The following is a 23674-nucleotide window of genomic DNA, read 5'->3' as shown; positions in this document are numbered from 1 at the left end:
TGGATGGCAAATTGGCTTTCACGCACAAACGCACACATGCTTTTACTCTTATTCTGAAAGTATAATACAAAAATCACACCACAACATCGCTCTACAGCGCAGTAACACAAGCCATTGCACCGCTGCAAGAAGAACAAGACAAGACTACAGCTATGTGTGGTTTCGAATGAGGGAAATCTAGAACATTGATATTGCTGATTACACACACAGGAAAGCAGCTGATCAACCAAGTACGAAGGAAGTGCTAAAAAGAAAAAAAATACATTATAGACGTAATTCACACTAATGCAGCTAATAAATAGTCGCATAATAGACCACATAATCTGCTCTGAAATCCAAAGCCAGATTAAAATCAGGGCTCAATAGGTAAGACATCATTCTACTCAGTGAAACTAGTTGTGCGGTGGTCAGGAGAATCTTTAAACAGATCAGTGAAAGTGAGATGTCAACTGAAATGTGAGTTTATAATTCACAAATTTTACCTAACCTATTTGTCCTTCAGTCGTCGAATCCCTCGCACTACAAGATTTGCTCAGAATAAAACCCCATACTTTCCAATGATATGCTCACAAACCAACCGCCCTGTTTTTCGGAAAATCTATCTGAAATCTCACCAAATTTCCTCACTGTTCTCTTTACGAGAGGATGTTGACTCGTAAACTGACATGCTTAATATTTATGATTCATTATGAGTGTGGCAATGAGTAGATTGATAGGGTTTGGATTGGATTGTTCAAGGATTGGGGGAGGGGAGTGTTAGGATCAAAATTGGCCTGATTATTCTGTAGTGTAGGCACTACATTCCATTATCCCGCATTGTATATCGAAATATGCCAGCGTACTGTAAAATATGGAAAGTAAATGCCACTTCGTTTTTTTAACGTGCATTTACCCTACACTCTATCCCTGTATAAGATTTATTTTCAGAACAACAAAGTATTTTAGTGCTGCATTTTTTCCAGAAGCATTTTAATGTAAGAGCCTTTTCAGTGTGATTCATGCGTGACCCTTTCAAATCCGTGAATATCATTTAGAAGAATATTTAAAAAATAGAGCTAATAACACAAGAACATGCCTTTGTGGCTTTGTTCCTATTGGCCTCAAAGGTAAACACTGCTGTGAACATACCTACTGTGTCCAGACTGTACAGAACCTGTGTCAGACTAGCTGCCCACCCTCCTGCCACTGCTACCTGCCTAATGACTATGTTAAAATTTAGAAGGACTTTAACTGCCACTATTATGATGACCACCATTAATCATCATTTCTTTCATTACTCTTACCATCACTATTATGATTATATTAAGTTATACTATATATAAATAGTTCTGACCAGAGGAGGATGGGTCCCCCTTGTGAGTCTTGGTTCCTCCTAATATTTCTTCCTCCAGCTCTGAGTGAGCTTTTCCTTTCCACTGTCACCTTTGGATTGCTCACTGGGGGTCTTAGATTTTTCTGTCTTGTTGATCTTGTCCTCTTACTGATTATTGATTCTGTAAAGCTGCTTTGTGACAAAATCAGTTGTAAAAAGCACTATACAAATAAATTTCAATAAAATTATTAATTAATGGTCAGTTGAAATGTACCATACATGTGATGCACAAATGCTGTTTTTGCAGTTTTAGTCAAGCTTAGCCTGAATTGCAGAACTAATCGTTATTAAAATAATATCCAACAATGCATTTAGGCTAACTCACATCTAACTACTAATTATAGCACTGGTAAATGACACGGAGCATTGTTTTAGATTTCTAATAATACAGTAAATGCATAATATTTTGATTATTATTATTAATAGAGCTAATATCTCTTTAGTAATAGAAAATGTGTGGTTAGAAGGACAATTATTGTAGCATTTTAATACTTCACTATTTTGGGTATTTTCAAATACTGATGACGTGTTCAGGGATTGGATCATATGAAAGATTCATTCATACACATTTGCACACTTCTGCAATATCACTATTATGAAAGCCAATGTTTCAATGAATAACTTGTGCGTGTATGCCTGTGTTTCTCACCCTGGTGGAATAGTTCCACGGCTAGTGGACACCACGATGCGCTGTGTTCCTGGACGGTTAAGATTGTTCTGCCCATTAATTGTCAGCGTGTGAGTGGCTGGCAAGTTCATGAGTGCTGGAGCACATGGAAAGTTCAACGTACTCATCTCCACTTTCCCACCTCCTCCCCCACCTACTGCTATGTTGTTATGGTGACCCCCTGCCACTGCGGCTGTGGAAGACCAGAGGGAAGTGCCAGCAAATGTTTTGCTCTGTCGCACCGCAGGAGCCATCTGATCCCCGGCCCCTGCCCCAGCCGCCATGCCATACAGCTTCCTCCTCTGCTGCGAGGCCAGGATGGCGTTGGAGGCAGCGCGTGTGCTGTGCACCAACAGGCACTGCTGACAAGAGCAGGGCGTGCCGGAGCTGGTGCCCACGGGCCACGACTGGGATTTGGGGATGGAGCCGGCAATGAGGGGATAGGCCAGGTCCATCCTGCGGCGGATGCGGCGCCTCCTCTGGCTCTGCCGGTTGGTCTGGGCCATGCTGTCAAAGTCTACTAGGTAGCTGAAGCCAAGCGAGCTGAGATCCAGCCATGGATGCTGCTTCTCGTAGGCATTCTGGATGCTCACGCACAGTTCCATGTCATAAGGGGTCCAGGAGCCATTGTCGTTCTCCCATTCCCACACCACACCCTTGCCAGGGGCTGAGGACGGGTCGTAGAAGTTCCGCTGTACTGGGCGCATTGTGCCTGAAAGAGAAAAAGAGGAGTAGAGAAGGTTGAGTTTGTGCTCACCAGTTTGCTGGGCAAACCATCAGACCATTAAAGGGCAGTTACAAGCATACAGCGGGGGTATCATCTCCTCACACATACATACACATTCACACACCCCTTAATTTAACGGTTAAGTAGTTAATTTGATGGTTGAGTAGTCGTTGGACTCTGCTGTCCTTGAGAGGTGTTTGGTGAAACTTTAAAAAAATTAAAGTAAAAGGAAACTTCTAGGAAAAAACAAGCCCTCTATTGTACCATTGCAGCCAAACTCATTCCAACATTCTCTTTACACGCACACCCACGCACATACATAACGCAACATTAACCCCAGTGCACACACACCATTAGCATCACAGCACTGCCACTGGCTGGGTCTCCGCGAGACACATCAGCAGAATCAGCATGACCGACCTTGAATTCCCACAACTCCAGCTCAGTGGCTAATTTCATTTAGAAGGAGAGGGAGACATCTCACTTCTGCACTGCCCAAGGCTACAACCCACACTGCACTATCAAGTCTAGTTCAAATATGAGTCAGAGGGTTCAGCTTCGGAATGACCCAGACTAAACACATTTTCACATTTTAAATGAAAAGATCCATTACAGTGAACGATCATCACTCATTAGTTTCACTGTGACAATGAACCTGTAATCATCAATTAGATCTTAATTAAAAGCCTGAATGCTTCAGACACACATTTTGATTGTAATTATGCATTTAAAAGGATTTGTATTTAACTTATTTAGTCTCCAGAGCCTACAAATGTGACTGTGTGTGTGTGTGTTTGTCTGTAGCGCAGATCAATAACACTAAATGCCACAGGCACGTTAAGTACTAAGTTTACTTAGGTCAATTAATATTTCATCACTTTTAAATCATTTTAAAAGCTAGATGGCTTTTCCCTCTCCGGCAGTTGGTATCAACCATCTTACCGGACAAATTGGGAGTCTAATGCTCTTTGACCATTTGAGTGACAGTGCTGACATCCTGTAAAGTCACTGCAAGTTATTGTTTTGCCTCTCATAAAAGCCCTTCCTAATTTGGTTGTGCAAAGAGCTTGGAAACGGTGGGCTAATGGCCTAGAAACAGGCTTGTTCGTAAGAACTAATGAAGTCCCATACAGAGGAAGCACATCAGTATGACATTTTACAAGCAAGTCTGAATGTAGCTCAGGCCTAGAGAGAGAGGGACAAAAAGGGAGCGCATTAACTCAAATGTAGGTTTGCGTGTGTGGGAATGGGATTATGCAGTAGGTGTGTATATGTGCTATGAATTTAGATACTTTCTCTGAGAGCGTGGTGACCTACAGCAAGTCCATCCATTGTCCCATATATCCTTACATCCAGGAAGCATACAGGGGCATGCAACCATGGCTTGATTTCCAAAACACTTAAGTTTAAAGATCAAATATTTCTTACTTATTTTAAGTATGATTTCCATTTTTTAAATTCCATCTTTTACAGTTTCGAAATAACAAAAAAGGAAAAGGGCTTGAATTTGAGCAGTAAATGGGAATATTGTGTGGAGCCAGCTAAGAGTCTTTCAGTTCTTGTTTGGGTGATTTACACCCATTCTTCTTTGACAAACACTTCTCTACTCTCTAGTAACACTCTAGTTTTGAGAAATTCTTGGTCAGTCTTGCACACACTGCTATTTGAGGTCTATCCACAGGTTTTCAATAACGTTTACGCCATGATTTTGTGTTGTTTGGAGCCAGCTAAGAGCTAAGAGTCTTTCCATTCTTGTTCAGGGGGTTTACACCCATTCTGAATTGAGGGATACTTCTCTACTCTCTAGTAACACTCTAGTTTTGAGAAATTCTTGGTCAGTCTTGCACACACTGCTATTTGAGGTCTAGCCACAGGTTTTCAATTATGTTTATTGTGAAGGTCATAGAAAAACCTTTAGTTTATGCCTTGTAAAGTAGTCTATTGTGCATTATCTTGCTGTAGAAGTTTAGGTTTCTTTATGTGAAGTTTGCTTCCAGAATTTGCTGGTATTTAAATGAATCCACTACCAGTGAAAGTGCCACTGGCTGCAACCCAATTTCAAAGCATGATCAGTCCTTAACAGTTGGAAAGGTGTACTTTTCATGAAATTCTGCATGCTTTTTCTCTCTCCAAACATACGTTTACTTCTATTTTTATATATATCCTTTCCAAGAGCAGATCATTTTTTTTCTTCTAATGGCTCTTCCATAATTGTCATATTTGTGCAGATCGGTGCACCACCACTCCAGAGTCTGTTAAATTTTTTACAGTCAAACAGTTCAGTTCTCTTGTCAAAGTAGTTCTCTCTGAATGTTTTTGAATGACCTCAATTCCTTAATAGCATTACAAACTACAGACACAACTACCTAGCTAGCTTTGCTATCTTCTTAAAGGCTTCACCTATTTTGTGAGCAACTGACGAGATCTTGTTCCCAAGCCTTACTTTGTAGCCATGACTTCATTTTTATGTGGGATGTCTCCAGCAGGGCTCCATACTAATCATACTAATCTTACCAAACTTGTGCATACCACACACTGTATGTACTAGGGGTGTAAGAAAATATTGACACACTGAAGTGTCACACAGACACACTGTCTTCAGATCCCACTGTTCTGACTGCCTAGTCTGATTTTATGCAGTTCTCCTACAATTTGATTTAAAAATATCACAATACATCCTACAGTATTGAAATACACAGAAATATATTTCATCATAACCCCTGTTACATGATTCGAATCGCATCGCCGTATGTTGCCAATACACAGCCCTAGTATACCCTGGATGGCCATATATAGCAGCCAGTGTGTTTTCATATGAATTAATTTATAAATTAGGGATGTAATGCTACGTGTGTTCATACTAGGGCTGGGCAATATGGTAATTATACTATATCACAATTCTAAAATACATTTGTCACGATGCATTTAATCACAGACTACATACGTCAGTAACGACGATTCTTAATAACTACTATTCAGATACTCTCCCATACTGAGTACAGTGATTTACAGATACAGTGATGCACTTTATCCAATAAACCAGCCTAGTTACACTGTTTGCAACGACAACAACATGCAGTTGATCAGTGTTTATTAAGCGCTAATGATACCCTTGACATGCTTAGAAAAGCATACTGTGTATCACGATAACAGAATTTGATGATGTGAAATGAAACATCACTATATTGCCCCGCTCTAATGCAAACCAAACCATCACAGTACAGAAGGGCAGGGTTTGGTGTACACAGTCGCATCAAGAATACATGGTAAACACTAATAGGTACACTAACAGATAAGCACGTGCAACTCATAAACCTTGAACTGTAAGACACTGGATTTGCATGCTATTGTGGGAAACCTGGGTTCGTCTTGTGTTGTTTTTTTTTTTCTAGCATTTGGCGTATTTGTGAAAGGCTGCATAACATACACACACACACACACGTGTTTGTGGTTCAGCGAGGTGGGTGTAATACATGTTGACACTCTCACACTGGGCAGTCATAAGGGCAAGCGACACTTGGCGACACTAACTTCCTTTAGCATGGTACACTCATGAATCACGATACACTCACACGTGTGAGTGCGGCATCCTCTGCAGTAATGCCTTGCAGGTACAGCAGAGTACAGTAACTTTGTAGTCTTTTTCTGTTGTGGCTAAACTGCAAGCTCTGCAGTAACTCTCTGCTAACTAGCTGGCTCGTAAAAGGGCTTTGCAACACACACACTCATAGTCACACAGGCATATGCACACTGGTAGGCTGGGAAGGGCTGTGTGGGTGCATAGAGGAGAGGGATGCTGCATAGAGGATGATTGAAATATCCTCCTCATCAGCGAACAATTCAGCCTTTGCATAACAGACACACACGTGTCTCAGTATCACTGCTTCACAGCCTAGTGAAGGAAAGACAGAGCAGGAAACGAGGTGTGGAAGGCTGTGAAACTGTGTTCACTCACGTTCACAAAAAACAAAAAAACACAAAATGACCTTGAACACTTTTGTGTGTTTGTCCTCTTTAGGGATTAACATCATACTGGGAATAAAGGACATGACAATACACTCTTACAGTACACCACAAAGAGTCAAATGGGATCAATACATATGCAGGTGTACTTCTAGATCCCTGAACAACTGCATGTTTGGAACAGAACTGAACAGAATTACCCAGTTGACCTCTGCCTTTAACTGATGCAGGCAGCAAACATACACATACACACACACACACACACACACACCCTAGAGGACAGTGAGCACACATGCCCGGAACGGTGGGCAGCCCTATCTGCAGCACCAGGGGAGCATCTGGGGGGTTAGATGCCTTGCTTAAGGACACTTTAGTTGTGTCAGTTTAGGGGACCAAACCTACCTTCCAGTCACAAGGCTACTTTTCTAACCTTCTAACAAAACATTGCCATTAAAGGGAAAATTAAAAGACAAAAAAAAAAAAAGACAAAAATTCTTGTCCCTATAACTTTCTAAATCATGGGCATTACTTAATTAGCACAAATTAATTATCTTGAGGGTGGGGTCTCATTAGCATTTAATTAAAGTCTGGCTAACAGAAATGAGCGAGCGGCTGCTGTTGATAGGACAGAAAGCTGAATTAAAAAAATATAGCTATTTTTTTCACATCTGTAGCCTATTGACTGAGCTAGCCTTTGTTTAACTAGCTCGGCTACAGCTCCACCGAGTACCAGTCAGACAGAAAGGTGGAATGAGACAGGTTCTGCAGTGTTTGGACTGGCATCGGCCTATCAAGGCAGAGATAAGGTGGCTAGCACAGGCCGCGTTTCAACTAACTGAGGCTTAAATCACACACAGTATGCCTCATACCTGAGAGCTGAAAGTTGAGTCAATGGTCTTAGGAGTGTTTTCGACAGTTTTTTTTTTTTGCCATACTTAGTAGACTGCAACTAGAGCAACTACGGATGGGCTTGCTTTTTTCTCCACCAGTTTGCAGAGCCTGCCGTCAACAATCAGTGAGCTCCTACAGCATCCCCACCTTGCGGCTCTTTTACGCCTCAAGTATTTCCATTACACCGCCAATCCTAGGTTCATTATCTCATTCTCACGAACTGCAGCAACAAGTTAATTATCTTAACTATCTTTTTCCCATGCCTTAGTCATTGCCACGACTTAATCATGCTGTTACCATTAGCGTGAGACGGGTGGAAATGTCATGGCCACAACTTATCATAACTGAAGAATCTCATTCCTGTAGCTTTTTAAAATTATGGAAACAAATGAATTACCTTGTTCCTGTGCCTTAGTAAGCCCCACATATTGTCATTAAGAAGGGTTGTCACCAATAGGGCTGTGCTGCAATTTTTTCATTCCAACTCGTTCACTTATTTCAGAAATACAAAACAATGTAATGTATATAATGTACTATGAAAATGTCCATAATGACCATAGTCCCCACCCATAATTGAGTGCGAGAAAGAGCAGAAAGCGGGAGTCACTCAATAATCCTAACAGTGTGTTACATAGTATTACTGTGTGTTACTTAGTGAAGCATTAACCTCATATGTTTGTAGTTACTGTGAGGAAATGTGTCACACTTAGATTTTACAGACGTACAGATGGGCAGAAATGGTGAAAGTGGCCACAAAGTCTTACAGGAAGAGAAATGTCTCTGTGGGATTTCCTGCAGGAAGGACATGGTGTTTGTTCGTGTGACTGTGTAATTCTTGACCATGTGAAGCTTGTATAGAGTTACACAGATGTTAAGTAATCACTGACTGTGGGATTCAGGGGAAACTTAAGTGTGCATGAGAGAGTAATATCCTGTTAGGATTTATTTGTGTGTGTGTGTGTGTGTGTGTGTATGTGTCTGACCACTACATAACCCTTATTTCCTATCTCTTTACTATTGCCGACGTTCTGTATTTGCTGCATGTATTGGTCATTTTGTGATAGCAGATGAATGCAGCTCATGGTGTTTGCTTACTTTTGCAGGGCATTCTTCACATTGTTCGGCTGCAAAATCATACCCATAACAAGTCTGTATCTGTAACTCACACAACATTTGAAACACAAAAATGTAGATCTATACTGGCAAGCAAGACTTTGGGCACCTCTGGTCAAACTCAGTTCAAAAAGTTAGTTAGGTACAAGATGAATTGATCTGCAAAAGGCAAAATAAAAGTTTTTATTTTGTTTGTAAGGGGAAAAAAAGAATGGAGCAGCATTTTTAAAAGACTGAGAATTCTTCAATTAGGGCAGCTTCATAAATCGACACGCACTGCTCTGTGCTAATCATCAGAAACCAGCAAAGACCTGACATGTGGTCACCAAACCGTAGATTTCTATCTGCGTTGTGGCTTTAAGAGGTGTGCATGTTTAAAGCAAGTCACACTGGAGTTCCCACACCCACAAAATATTCTTTTTTTTCACACACACTGTGACTGGTGGAAAGCCCCCACCATCCCACCATAAAGCTCTCAACTACAGCGCTGAACACCTCCGCCTTTCTCACACTTAACTCTCCCGATCCTGAGGCTGCTAAACCCGGAGGCCTGGTCTAGATCCTAGACAGGAACTGGCCAATTATGTCGAGGGGCAGCGTCTGATACTCTCAGCCCCATAATGTAGCGTCAGTACACTTTATTTCCTCTGTATGTTTTTTTATTCTATAACCTATAACAAGATGTCCAAGGAATATGGGGAAAATGGTTCTCTGAGCAATGTTTGCAATAGTGGTGTGTGGGTGTGAAGAACTTTCAAATGGATAAAGGGTCTTGCTGGATCAGATCTTGGAAGAACCCATTCACAGAACTATATACAACCTTGCGCGCAGCACAGTCCCATCGTTTTGATAGAACTGACACTTTTGTATTGATTTTGTATTAAATTGTATTGTGTCACTTTACTTCACTTTAGCTTTTTCAGACACAAGGCTGTCCGGTACTCGGCGGATCTGTATACGAGCTAGGTAAGCAAAGGCTAGCTTGGTAGGTGGGCCACAGATCCAGATACAAACAGCAACCACTTGATCATTAGTCAACCAGTCGGTCGAGTCATGGTTTAATATTTATTACATGACTGATTTAAAACTGCGCAATGTTCACTTTGTCACTCTGCAACTAAACTGAATGTTGTATTTGGTCACTTTTCCGTTTAAAAAATAAGGCAGAATGAGGTTGGATGATGTAAGCATTAATAAGATATCCAACAAGCAGATTGGAAATGAAACAAGAAAAATAGGCAAGCCTAGACTAGACTGCCACTGGCTGCATATTATCACCAACGGCAGACAAAATATCTGCTCTTTATTTCGAAAAAGGTGCTGTGGCATGAAATGACATCTATTATGTTTCATGTGCAGTTTTATGTAAGTGCCTTTTGAAGGACTCAAGTATTGTCTTCTGAGCCTTAAGATGTAGGAGGACCAGAACCCATCACCTCATGAACATTCATTTCATGGACTATGAACACGCAAAGCTCTGGTGCTGTCCTTGTTAACATGTGGCCTCTATTATGTTAAATTGTGGTACAGGAAAATGGAAGGCAGAGCAAATAAATATAGAAGCTTATTCGACCATGGCTGAACTTCTTGACCCTGAGGTGGACGTGCATGGACGTGAACAATGATTAATCAACGTTAAACATACATTGTTGTCTCCCAACCAGGACATGGAAAGACCATATACTGATAACTGTCTAATCTGACATAGTAACTATTTTAAAGCCCAAAACGAGAAAAAAAATATTTTTGCTATTAGGGTGTTAGCAGTGTTGGCCAGTGTGCTATTACCGAGGTAGTGATGATGGTTAGGCTAGCAGCCAGTGATATATCACTGAGATAGCAATGTTGGACGAGGTCGGTAGCCAGTGTGATAACACTGAAGTATGGATGTTGGACAAGGTGGTCCGGATAGGCAGCCTTTTAGCTTACTGCCCTCTTCACCTGACTAGTCATTACTAGCATAACTGACAAAATACAACCACTTCCGGTCTATATTTTATAGTTTTACCCTTTGTAGGCTCTATTAAATGTTCTATATGACCTGAACAGTGTGTGTCTAATACAAACAACTGGCGGGGAAAAGGGATAAGTTAACCTCTGAAATGGGTCATTTTGACCACCCTCAACATAACCGGAAGGTTAAACAAGCTATGAAAATATCTGCCTCATTAAGCTTCCCCTCCTTCAAAGGTTACTTTCACCTTTACGTCATTAAAAGGGGGGGTTGAGTTTGGCTACATTTAGATTCATGAGTTCTATGTGACATGATAATATATTATGTCTTTATCATTTGTTTATATAATTATTTTATTCTGTTTACTCTGTGTCAAACTGCCATGAATCATGAATCAAGTATGGACGCACAATTCCCATGGATGCTCTAAATGGAAATTAGCATTATTAAACACCTCTATATAATATAGAATATTTTTTTTCATAAAATATAGTTGGAATGATTCACTTTTACAATTTCTCTCACATATTTATTCAATGGCAACAAGACATGGCTCTTGATTTGATGCACACAGTCATCAAACAACACATTCAACAGACAGGAGCATTTTCATTTGCTTATAATGAGTATGCTAACTCAGGGCTAGCATGTTAGCTCACAGTAAACATGTTAGATTGGGCCTTTTACAGTATGTTGTGTACAGTGTGTTAGCTCAGGACTAATGCATTAGCTTGTGCTTAGCCCATTAGTTCATTTTAACTTCTTTTACTTCACATACATTTGGACCAATTCTGTTGGCCCACTCATCACAAATTGCTTAGTTGGACATTAGTGGTAGTTAGCATTAAGGTAAAAAAGTCACATTTCAGTCACATTTCAGAGCATTAAGACCACTGTTTTGTATCAAATCCACTGAGTTTTGTAAATTGTCATAAGATTTTATGCTTCCTAGTATCTTATTTCAGTACTGCATTTTGCAGGGGATTCTGCATGTTTGATTTTTCAAGTTAAATTAATTTTGGTCTGTTTAATCACCAAAATAATTCCTAGATTATTTGATTACTAATACAATCAACAATGGCATACATTGGCATTACTGTCTAATAATAATTATAATTGAACATAATTGAACATAAACCAGAATAAACTAGAATAAAACCAAAAAGCCATTTGAAAGTTGGTTACTCGTTTTGTAGTACACCCAACATTTTTGATATAGTATACCACGACCCGAGAATATGGCCAGGAGTTTGGGGGGAATGATCAAGGTGTTGTGGGACAGACTGTCTCTGTGCCTGATTAAAATTCACCTTGAGACTGCACTGACAGAACTGCCCCCCTCTAAGAGCATGTTTGGCTGTTGTTTCTAATGAGCAAAGTGGAAACCGAGGCCGCAAGGTACTTCATTTCAGAGCGGCCGCATGGGGATCAACTGCCAAAACTAATTTTAAAGGTGTGGTGCCACCGCTGGTTTAAAGATACATCTGCGTATTTGGTGCACAACCCATCTCCAAAAGATTTCTTGGCAGTTTAACACTGTAAACTTTGTCCTACAGTGTTTGGTGTTGTGACCACAGTGATGTCACATGACATGCGTAAAAACTAGATCATAGGTTCAAACCATGTAATCAATCACCAACTTTCAGCTGCAGATTTATTGTGATGTTAACAGGAAACAGAGCTACATGGTTACATGTTTGCTCATTCCAACCGATTAACTGCGGTTTTACCAAGGTTTTACTCTGGTACTACTGCTTGTTTCCCTGTGTACACTTTTATCGATTTGTTAACTACCCTGTCACGCAAAAGAATCTGGCTTGGATGAGCCTGGTGGGAAAGGTCACAGTAAGAAGCCGATTCAGATGTAATTATGGAATTTCACAGGTCTGTTTGGACTGAGCATCATGGCATCACAACCATTAAGACAAACTAGACTCTGAGCATAGTACATAATTTGATATTTAACCAACTAACGAACTAACTAACTAACTCAAACCCAAACAGATACAGACTATGTAGAGATTATTCTTCTGCCCTGTTGTGATTTAAAGCAATGTCTTAAAGGCATTTCTTGCTTCTGGGCTCCCTTTACTGTCAGGAAGTGTAATTTTCACTTTGAGCAACCACTACAGGCCATGTATTTCTAGACAAGCTGAAAGATACAGGACTGTCACTGAAAGTGAAAGAGCGTGTGGACTGACGTGGTAGTGTACTATTGCCAGATTTTACACAAGTATGACTCTAATATAACTTGGGTTACGCAGTTTTACACCGTTCTCGCAAGTTTTATCCTGCCCCCTTCACCAAAGTAACATACTGCGGTTATAACATACTATTCTGAGCCTGGAGTAGCAACGACATTGACGCTATTCTCCCTATTACAGGTCACTGGAGCATTACAACAACTCTGAAGCTATTTTAATATATAGTGATATATAGTGTTGCTTAAAATAATTTATAATTTAATAAGTCATCAACTCAAAGCACACATGTATTTGCATTAATGTAAACTAAAATATTTTGGGATACTGATACACTAAAGATACAAATGTGTGATATTCTGACTGTATATAGCATTTACCACAGTATATGGGCTTTATCATCTCACTCACGTTTTCATCTTCTATGACATTTTTTAATTATTTTTTGCTTAGTATTTTGCTATCCGATGTCGACCAGAGGAGGATGGGTTCCCCTTCTGAGTCTTGGTTCCTCACAAGGTTTCTATCTCTCGATCTGAGGGAGTTTCCACTGTTGCCACTACCTTGCTCAAAAGGGGCTCGGACCCAGACCTCTGTAAAGCTGCTATGTGATTGCAGCGTTGTGAAAAGCACTATATAAATATATTTTTATTGATTCTGAATTGAGTATTGCCCTTTGTGCACTGATTTAACCTCATGCATCTATTAGTATATGTATTATTAGTAGTATGTATTTAATAGGCTAGTAGTTTATGAAGAAGATTACCTGAGTAAGCAATATTGAAAACAAGAATGTGAGACCAAGAATGTCCAGTAATAATTTTTCAGAAGCTATTTCTCATGTACATCTTGCAACACACATGCAGGAAGCAAAGGCTAGTTTCCTTTCAGAGGTACGAGAAGCTATACTAAAAAGAAATGTCATAAACAAGAGTGCAAACAACCACACACTGTAAGCAAACGTGTATTCACACGCAGAAATTTCACAACTACACACCACATACAGAAGCTCCAAAAAAAACCAAGGCTATTCAAGTCGGTCGGCACACACAAACATATGCAAGCACTTTGTGTGTGATGAGTTTCTCACAGTCGTCTCATCAATAAGTAGGAGAGCTGTGAAAATGAGGCTGTACTTTTACCACAGAAACCACAGAAGCTATACAGATAGATCTCTCTCACACACACAAGTGCACATGCCTTCCTTCCTAGCGATCTAGAAGAACTTTGATAATGATATTTCTATATAAAGAGCAATTTGCGATGATCAGTATTACCATATGAATCACAGTTTTGTGTGTGTGTGTGTGTGTGTGTGTGTGTGTATGTGTGTGTGTTGTGAAAGAGGATGAATCTACAGCAGTGCAGTCAGAGCCACAAACACCCCCCTTGGGACACACATGGATCAATTCTGTCTGGCCAAAGATCAAGCCTAACCTATCCAGAACACGGAAATCTGCACTTCAGAGAAGAGCAGTGTTTCATTCACAATTCCTTGAACAGGATTAAGTTCGAAATGGGAATGAAACAGAATTCTGAACTTATCAAGGACATTCCCTCATTAATTTTATATCCAGAATCAGTTGTAAAATCCCACATGTGAGTACCATATAGAGTCTTTGCCTGTAAGCTGTATTGTCCCTAATGATAATATAATTACAACTCAGACAGCTTCTAATGTTCAATAATAATTCCCAATGTCAAAACAAACAATCAAACAACTATTTAAACACAAAATGCAGCTTTTAATGATTACTCCAGAATTATTCAACCCCCTGAATGGAATCCCTCATTAGAGCAAACATTCGCAAACCAAGTGGTAAATCTTCTTTAGTTGCATCAGGTGTTTGAGATACATCAACACATCAAATCCCAAATAGAGGTTTGTTGTCTGTGACGTTTGATTGCATGTTAGAACTACGTGGAGAGAGTTTTCCGCAAGGTTCAGAGATGAGACCAAAATACGAGCAAAGACACTGAATGTTCTGATAGAAGCACAGCTGGAAGCATAGTTCACAAGTTCACAGTTAAAGAAACACTGACTACGCTAAAAAGAACATCCTGCATACAGTGAAGTATGGCGGTGGCTCTGTGATGCTCTGACTTGCTTCATTTACATTTATGGCATTTAGCAGACGCTCTACAGAGCAACTTACAAGGTTAACCATATTACAGAGGTGGGTCAGTGTAGTGTTAGGAGTCTTGCCCAAGGACTCTTATTGGTGCAGAACAGCATTGTCACCCAGACTGGGAATCGAACCTCAGTCGCCCACGTGGTGTGGTAGCTCAGTGGCAGGTAGTGGTGTTATCTGTTGCGCCACACCAACCTTCCTCTGGCTCTGGAGACCTGCAGTGTGTGCAGGGCAAGATGGCTACAATCAATTATCAGGAAATCAGGAATCCTTCCTCACAACATCATGCCTGCTGTGAGGAAGCTGAAGCTTGTGTGTAATTGGACCTTCTAATTAGACAATGATCCCCAACATCCTTCAATACATGAGGAATGAGCTACGATTCCTCAGGAACACTGCCAGAAGCTGGTGTCTGGTGCATCTGTACCAGGTCCTAACAGTAAAAGGGAGACACTTGTCATGAAGGGCTGGAATAACTGTGAAAGTGCAGTAGTCATTAAAAATGGCATTTTGTGTTGAATGTGGAGAAAGCATTTGTTCTACTAGCTGAAATTGTGCTAACAAACTTAGCTTAACCTCTTTATTCCCTATTGGGAAGAAGATCTCATGTAGTACTGAGGAGCAAATCAGAAGTCTGCCATGCAAACCCTGGAGTGCACCGAATTAGCAGATCACAATCCGCTGAACAGGTTGAATCTGGTGATGCTGCATGCTCTGCGCACACAGCACTGGTGGTGAATATCTCCAACGGCAAGGAGCCAATGACATGCTGAGCATTTTTCACCACCACGGTGGAGCTGCCGTGCCACACATTCACACAGTTTGGTCACACTCTCTATAGTGGAGCGGTAAAAGTTTGTGAGGATCTGAGAATAAAGATGGTTCTTCCTCAGTCTCCTAAAGAAGTGGTTAACCAGATGATGGTTAATGCAGTCATTGAGTGTCCATGAAAGATCCTCACAGATGTGGAGGCCAAGGAACTTGAAGATGGAGACACGCTCCACCTCTGTCCCACAGGAGAGTGTGTGCAGCCTTTGATTTCTTCTACTTTCCCTATTTAGGGAGAGGTTGTTTGTGGAATACCGACCTGCCAGATGCTGGATCTGCTCCCAATAGGCCAATTCATTATCCCTGATGTGGTCGACCACTGTGGTGTCATGTGCAAACTTGATGATGATGTTGGATCTATACAGAGGTATAGAAGTCGTGGGTAAATAGAGAGAAGGGCTCAGCGCACAGCTCTTTGGCCGTCCGGAGTTTAAAGTAAGGCCGGAGGACATGTGGTTTGCCAAACATCACAGACTGCGGCCTGCAATTCCCAGATCACTGAGCATGGTGACCAGCCTGGTAGAAATGAACAGAAGTCAATGAACAGCATTATAGGATATAGGTGGGTCAGGGCAAAATGGGGAGTCCTGGGCATGGCATCCTCTGCCTATCTTTTCATGTGGTATGCAAACTGGTGAGGATCCAGTGATGGAGGAGTCGCCTTCAGATGACTGAGAACCTGTGTCTCAAAGCACTTTATTAAGTATGTCACAGGGAAAGCAGCAGGCACACTTATTTCAGCATGTGAAAACAGTAGCCTGGGCCAGTGACCGGTTTTCAGTAAAGAAAGACCAGGCTAACTGTCTTGCACATGCTCTCAGCGATACATCTAGGGACGCCATCAGAGCTTTCAGCTTTATGTGTATTTACTCTGCTCAGTACTGCATGAACATCAATTGTGGGATGTGTGAGGGAGTTGTCATTGTAAGAAGGCCCTCCCTATGCGGTGCACTGTCCATTGCTGTGGTCAAAAAAGAGAACTGATTAAGCACTGCTGTGTGTGTGTGTGGGGGGGGGGGTGATCTATAGTCCATGTAGGCCTCAGCATCACCCAATCTGAAAGCAAAATTTTACACCTCTGCTTCTATCCAAGGCTTCTGATTCGGAACAATTTTCACACGTTTGACAGAAGTGACACTGTCAATACATGAGCACCAGTCCCCTTTTTCTGGATCAGAACTGTTCTTTTCATGAAGCACAATCGAATGCAAACACGGTTGAGTGTTTGATTAACAGAATCTCTTGGTGGATATATGTTTGCATGAAAGATGGAAAATTGGCAATGCAGCTCAGCTGCCACACATTAGCCACTGTACATTTTCAGCCTAAAGAAATACCACAAGCTCACATTCTTACACACACACACACACACACACACACACACTTACACACACTAATTTCGACTCACTCTATTAAGAGCACTCCATCTGGAAGAACCAGGACACCTAAAATAAGCATGCATACATATAATTCAGGATAAATCACCATCTTTCAGCTGAGGCTAAATTTTACACTTCAACAAAGTTACATACACCCTGGCCACATGTGTGACCACACCATATCTAGCTGAAATCTCTGAACAGTGTTCCATATTTCTCGTTCTTCCTCACACACATGCTCTCTTACAGTCCTTCTGCAGCTTCCTTGCCCTCTTTCTAACCACTACTTAACACAGCAAGCCTAAACAAACATGCAAATGACATCATCACTGTCATTTCAAAACGTTATAATGACATTTATGTTACTGCTTTTACTTTTTACAGCTTTATTATACACTATTGGAAAATGTCATTATGTGTTCATGTGTTTACAGAAACTGTCAAGATGAGGGACATGCGAAGTGTTTTTTGCATCAGTGATGACATGCACAAATACACTGGGAGTATACTGATACAGCAGTATCAGCATTCTTTTTAACCCCAAAACCAAAGAACGGCTGTTGCAGCACTTTAGAAAGCCCATTTAGACAAGCACAACTTGGTTCAACACGTTTTTTGGACAGTATCACAGTTATTATCCCCAAATGTACATCAGTTAGTGTGGAATCTTTCAGCGTAAATACTAAGCTATTACTTAAAACATAAGTATAAATCATAACACTCATCCATATGCAATCATTTCTCATTCATGAAAAATGTATAATAAAAATATAATTAATTTAAATGTGAACAGTTTAATATACAATAATATTAAAGTCTTACTAGCAACAAAATCTTTGTTACATTTGACCTCCTTTGAACTTTTGCAACGTCTTCTCCTGTAAATCCGCTGTTTTTGGAGATATGAGGTGTTTGCCCAACAGTGGTGAGAGATACAGTATATATCATTGAAGTTGTGGAGAAACCTTGTATCTCCATTTGATCCAGCTCATTTTTTTTAAATCACATTTTAGCCACTTTGTGACATAATTTGAATCTACCAGTTGTATGAGACATGACTGAATGTCTTGACACTGTATATAAACAAACTGTGTGTGTTGTGTGTGTGTGTGTTGCCTCACCTGTGTCCTGCCTGAACTGGTGCATTGACTGCAGATCAATAACGTAGGGCGACAGTTGGGGGTCCACTTGGCCCAGAATGACGGTCCCACGTGCGTCGCCCTTTAGAATGTTCTCAATGTGGTGGCACACAGCTGCGCTGTACGGTCTCCATCGCCCATGTTCGTTTAGCCACTCCCACACTACCACGCGAGCCATGCTCTGAGAGGAATATCCCAGGCCCCCTCCGACCGACACCAGCACTCCTGAACCAGGTCGAGCCATCTCCAAACCTTTACACAATGTCGGGAGAAGCGTGCACCTTCTCACGCGTCAGATCAAGAAGGTTAAAGCCAAGTGCCTGAGCGGCAGCGTCTCAGACATAGTCCAAAAGATTCCACTTCCTTCTGGTGCTATCAGACTTGACGTGTCCTACAATTATAGCATAAAAGTCAGAAAAACACTCTTAATGAAAAGGGTTATAATGAAATAAAAGCAATGCTTCTCCCAGCAGGGTCGAAAAAGGTTCCTGAAGGTCACTGCCTGGAGCACTCTGAGAGGACAGAGACAGACTACTCTGCCCTCTTTAAATTCAAAGTCTGTGGAGATGGTCAAAGTCAAGTTTAGTCTGGGTCAAAACAGGCTCTCTGTTCTTTTCTGTTGGGACAGCCATGATCACCACAAAGGCTTTGCAACTTGGCCTCTCCACAAAACAACAGCTTTGAGTGCAATGAGAAGAGCAAAATTATACACAGCCCTGCTTTTACACTGAGCGTGGTTGTAGGTCCTCAGGCCTATCAGGAAAACAGTCTTCAAAGATGATGATGGTATTCTCTGCTTATCTCCGTTGAGCCTGATCTCCAGCAGCCTGTCCCGACTCTGAGGGAAGAAACAGCAAAGGGAGAGAATGAGCCATCACAGCAATTACAAAAATACTTAGGCCTATTTTAAAGCCAGCAATAAGCACTGACGAACTAGTCGCTTTTGGAACCCCTAAATCTGGAGGCCTTTTACTGTAACAGGGCACAGAAAGGGGAAAGCACCAGCAGGTCTGCTCAGAATCATACAAGCAGATGACAGATTGATAGAGACAACTAGAGGACTGGAGGAAAGAGCGGGGGAGATAAAACAGAAGACAACAGAGAGCAAGAAAGAGCAGCAGAGAAGAGGCTGGGGTTATTTTCAGACCATCATCTACAGAGACTGCACGATGCCACCTTGTCCGTTCAATTCCGATATCTATATCAAAATCTGGAACATTGTCAGATCCTAATTTTTTAATTTTTTATTTTTAAGTTATCATCTTCTTTTTGAACGCAGCGTCTAAAGAACAACCTCCACCCATCTGTTCACTACTTTTAACTAAAACACTGGAAAATGAAGCATCCTACACTGAACTGAGAGAGTTGAAAAGCGAGAGGGAGCTGGAGAGAGAGACAGAGAGAGACAGAGAGAGATAGAGAGAGATAGAGGGGAAAAGACTGGTTATTTTCAGACCATCATCTACAGAGACTGCACGATGCCACCTTGTCCGTTCAATTCCGATATCTATATCAAAATCTGGAACATTGTCAGATCCTAATTTTTTAATTTTTCATTTTTAAGTTATCATCTTCTTTTTGAACGCAGCGTCTAAAGAACAACCTCCACCCATCTGTTCACTACTTTTAACTAAAATACTGGAAAATGAAGCATCCTACACTGAACTGAGAGAGTTGAAGAGCGAGAGGGAGCTGGAGAGAGAGACAGAGAGAGACAGAGAGAGATAGAGAGAGATAGAGGGGAAAAGACTGGTTATTTTCAGACCATCATCTACAGAGACTGCACGATGCCACCTTGTCCGTTCAATTCCGATATCTATATCAAAATCTGGAACATTGTCAGATCCTAATTTTTTATTTTTAAGTTATCATCTTCTTTTTGAACGCAGCGTCTAAGGAACAACCTCCACCCATCTGTTCACTACTTTTAACTAAAATACTGGAAAATGAAGCATCCTACACTGAACTGAGAGAGTTGAAGAGCGAGAGGGAGCTGGAGAGAGAGAGACAGAGAGAGATAGAGAGAGATAGAGAGAGATAGAGGGGAAAAGACTGGTTATTTTCAGACCATCATCTACAGAGACTGCACGATGCCACCTTGTCCGTTCAATTCCGATATCTATATCAAAATCTGGAACATTGTCAGATCCTAATTTTTTAATTTTTTATTTTTAAGTTATCATCTTCTTTTTGAACGCAGCATCTAAAGAACAACCTCCACCCATCTGTTCACTACTTTTAACTAAAACACTGGAAAATGAAGCATCCTACACTGAACTGAGAGAGTTGAAGAGCGAGAGGGAGCTGGAGAGAGAGAGACAGAGAGAGACAGAGAGAGATAGAGAGAGATAGAGAGAGATAGAGAGAGATAGAGGGGAAAAGACTGGTTATTTTCAGACCATCATCTACAGAGACTGCACGATGCCACCTTGTCCGTTCAATTCCGATATCTATATCAAAATCTGGAACATTGTCAGATCCTAATTTTTTAATTTTTTATTTTTAAGTTATCATCTTCTTTTTGAACGCAGCGTCTAAAGAACAACCTCCACCCATCTGTTCACTACTTTTAACTAAAACACTGGAAAATGAAGCATCCTACACTGAACTGAGAGAGTTGAAAAGCGAGAGGGAGCTGGAGAGAGAGAGACAGAGAGAGATAGAGAGAGATAGAGAGAGATAGAGGGGAAAAGACTGGTTATTTTCAGATCATCATCTACAGAGACTGCACGATGCCACCTTGTCCGTTCAATTCTGATATCTATATCAAAATCTGGAACATTGTCAGATCCTAATTTTTTAATTTTTTATTTTTAAGTTATCATCTTCTTTTTGAACGCAGCATCTAAAGAACAACCTCCACCCATCTGTTCACTACTTTTAACTAAAACACTGGAAAATGAAGCATCCTACACTGAACTGAGAGAGTTGAAGAGCGAGAGGGAGCTGGAGAGAGAGAGACAGAGAGAGACAGAGAGAGATAGAGAGAGATAGAGAGAGATAGAGGGGAAAAGACTGGTTATTTTCAGACCATCATCTACAGAGACTGCACGATGCCACCTTGTCCGTTCAATTCCGATATCTATATCAAAATCTGGAACATTGTCAGATCCTAATTTTTTAATTATTAAAGTTATCATCTTCTTTTTGAACGCAGCGTCTAAGGAACAACCTCCACCCATCTGTTCACTACTTTTAACTAAAATACTGGAAAATGAAGCATCCTACACTGAACTGAGAGAGTTGAAGAGCGAGAGGGAGCTGGAGAGAGAGAGACAGAGAGAGACAGAGAGAGACAGAGAGAGATAGAGAAAGACAGAGAGAGATAGAGGGGAAAAGACACGTCTCTGAAACTGTGGCCTGAATAACAGAGTGCTCATTCAGAGGCAGGCAGTCTTTTTCTCCCTATCAGCTGAGTTTGTGCGGTTGTGAAATGCCCTGTGATGCGCAAGGGGAAAATCTAGCAAACGTTGTTGTGACTGCCTGTCTGTTTCTCCCACATTACGCAAATCAGCCCGATCACACAGCACATCGCCTGGCCTCGTTTCGAGGTCACCGCGCACGAAGCAGAATTCCCCGCTCTGTCATTCCGCGATTAGACGGCATTTAAAGGTCCACCTCCATCTCGAACTTCACTAACGGAGGCGAAGCCGCACTTCCAACCAAAAAAATAAATAAATAAATTTAAAAAAAAAGGGAGGGGGGGAGCGCTGTTTCTGATACCTGCAACCCGTTACCCATCTCCCAGCCATCTGAGCACAGCTATATGAGAACGGCTCTGCGTGTGTGCGCGTGAGCAATGCCCACACACACACACACACGCCTGCTCTGTGATAACTCAGAAAACTAGGCTGTTGGTGTCCAGTTGGATCCAGGACCTGTATCTATAATTCTCGGTCTGAACCCCCCTAAGCCCCCTATTCGGGTTTAATATTGCTGTTCATCAGAAACGTCGCTAGCTAACCCCGTCAGTAGCGCATAGCAGGAGTCACGTCGTCCAACCTTTTGCCTCTCAATTTTCAGCGTCATTAGCCGTTTGCTAGGCATGAATCTCTAAGAACGAGCGGTGTGAGAAGCCGTGGCTAGCCTGTGCACGTAGCCCCGCCACGGGCTTCAGGTTGGACGCGTTTTTATCCACAGTAGCTGCGGTTTGTTAAACCGAATTGTGCTTTTTATGTAGCTAAAGAAATAAATCAAAATATAAGCCGAGGTCTTCTCACCCGTGAGGTCGAAGCGAAAAATATCAACGTTCCCTTGACGACGAGCTCCAGCCGCGCGCAGAGATGTTCAATTCCAGAAAAGATTCGCGCGGCCAAATAAACCGGCTGTATTTACCGACAATTGCACACATAACTGTCTTCAATGTGAAAGAAAGAAAAAAAAGCCTACTCCGACGGTTAGCTAGGTGTATTGAGCGTGTGTTTGCGATAATTCGCATTAGCTGCTGCCCGCTGTCTCGGCTGTGAGCCCCTACAGCGAGGCTGTTGCTTCTGGATCTGCCATTCCTAGCGCGTAATGTTTTCCTCCACGCGAGTTCCGGCAAGCCCCGCCCCTCCCCTGACGAGATTGGACCGCGCTTGTGGAGTACGAAGCACCAGCCAATCCTGGCGCAGGAGGCGATGCGATACTAGTCAATCGTAGCGAGGGGTGGGCGGGAGCTGTCGGAATGCGGGTGGAGAGACTTCCTCATCCAGGCAGCGCGGAAAGAACGACGAGCTGAGAAAGAACATCCGATTAACGCGATTTTCCGCGCGGAGCGACTGTAATGTCCCCGAGGTTTCACAGGCAGTCACAGTATTTTTCTTAAAAAAAAAAAAAAAAAAAAAAAAAAAAAAAAAAAAACAGCTGGACAGATGCTGCTTAATACAATATAACTGCCCCTTGTTTATAAGAGCCACAGCAGTACTTTATGCAATGCTATTAATGCGTTTTTATTTCTGTTAAATGAATAGGCTTAATGACCGTTCTTCAAGAGGAGCAGAGGATGCTTGATGACTGTTGGGCCCTTCACCCTCTCTGCTCCCCTGCCCACCGCTCAGGGCATGTGTGCTCACTGTCACTGTGTGTGTTTCATCACTAGTGTCTATGTGTGTGTGCATGGATGGGTAAAAGGCAGAGGCCGCAGGGGTAATTCTAAGGGCCCATGACTGACAAGGTCAAAGCAAAACTGTCTATAGATGATCACCAAAGTCAGTCAAAGACAGATTTCACTGGAACAGACTGGAACAGACTGGAACAGAGGCCAAATTCCATCACTAATGGTGAATATGGTTGTTGTGTATGGATTAATAACAGATTCAACTGAGTG

The 23674-nt window shown here is 41.6% G+C and overlaps 1 protein-coding gene across 1 annotated transcript in view; it reads right to left on the bottom strand.

Moving 5' to 3' along the window:
- dtx1 (deltex 1, E3 ubiquitin ligase) overlaps positions 1-22882 on the bottom strand; it is a 37352-nt gene extending 14470 nt beyond the window's left edge. The window contains exons 1-3 of the mRNA XM_072682026.1: positions 22587-22882; positions 18349-19204; positions 2022-2751 (exon numbers count right to left, since the gene is read on the bottom strand). Coding sequence (XP_072538127.1) covers positions 2022-2751; positions 18349-18610 — 992 coding nt within the window. The 5' untranslated portion in view covers positions 18611-19204; positions 22587-22882. The remainder of the gene's footprint in view (positions 1-2021; positions 2752-18348; positions 19205-22586) is intronic.
- Positions 22883-23674: the final 792 nt, after the last annotated feature.

This window comes from Salminus brasiliensis, chromosome 6 (genome assembly GCF_030463535.1).
Source record: "Salminus brasiliensis chromosome 6, fSalBra1.hap2, whole genome shotgun sequence".
Lineage (NCBI taxonomy): Eukaryota > Metazoa > Chordata > Actinopteri > Characiformes > Bryconidae > Salminus > Salminus brasiliensis.
This window is presented reverse-complemented; position numbering and strand designations above follow the sequence as displayed.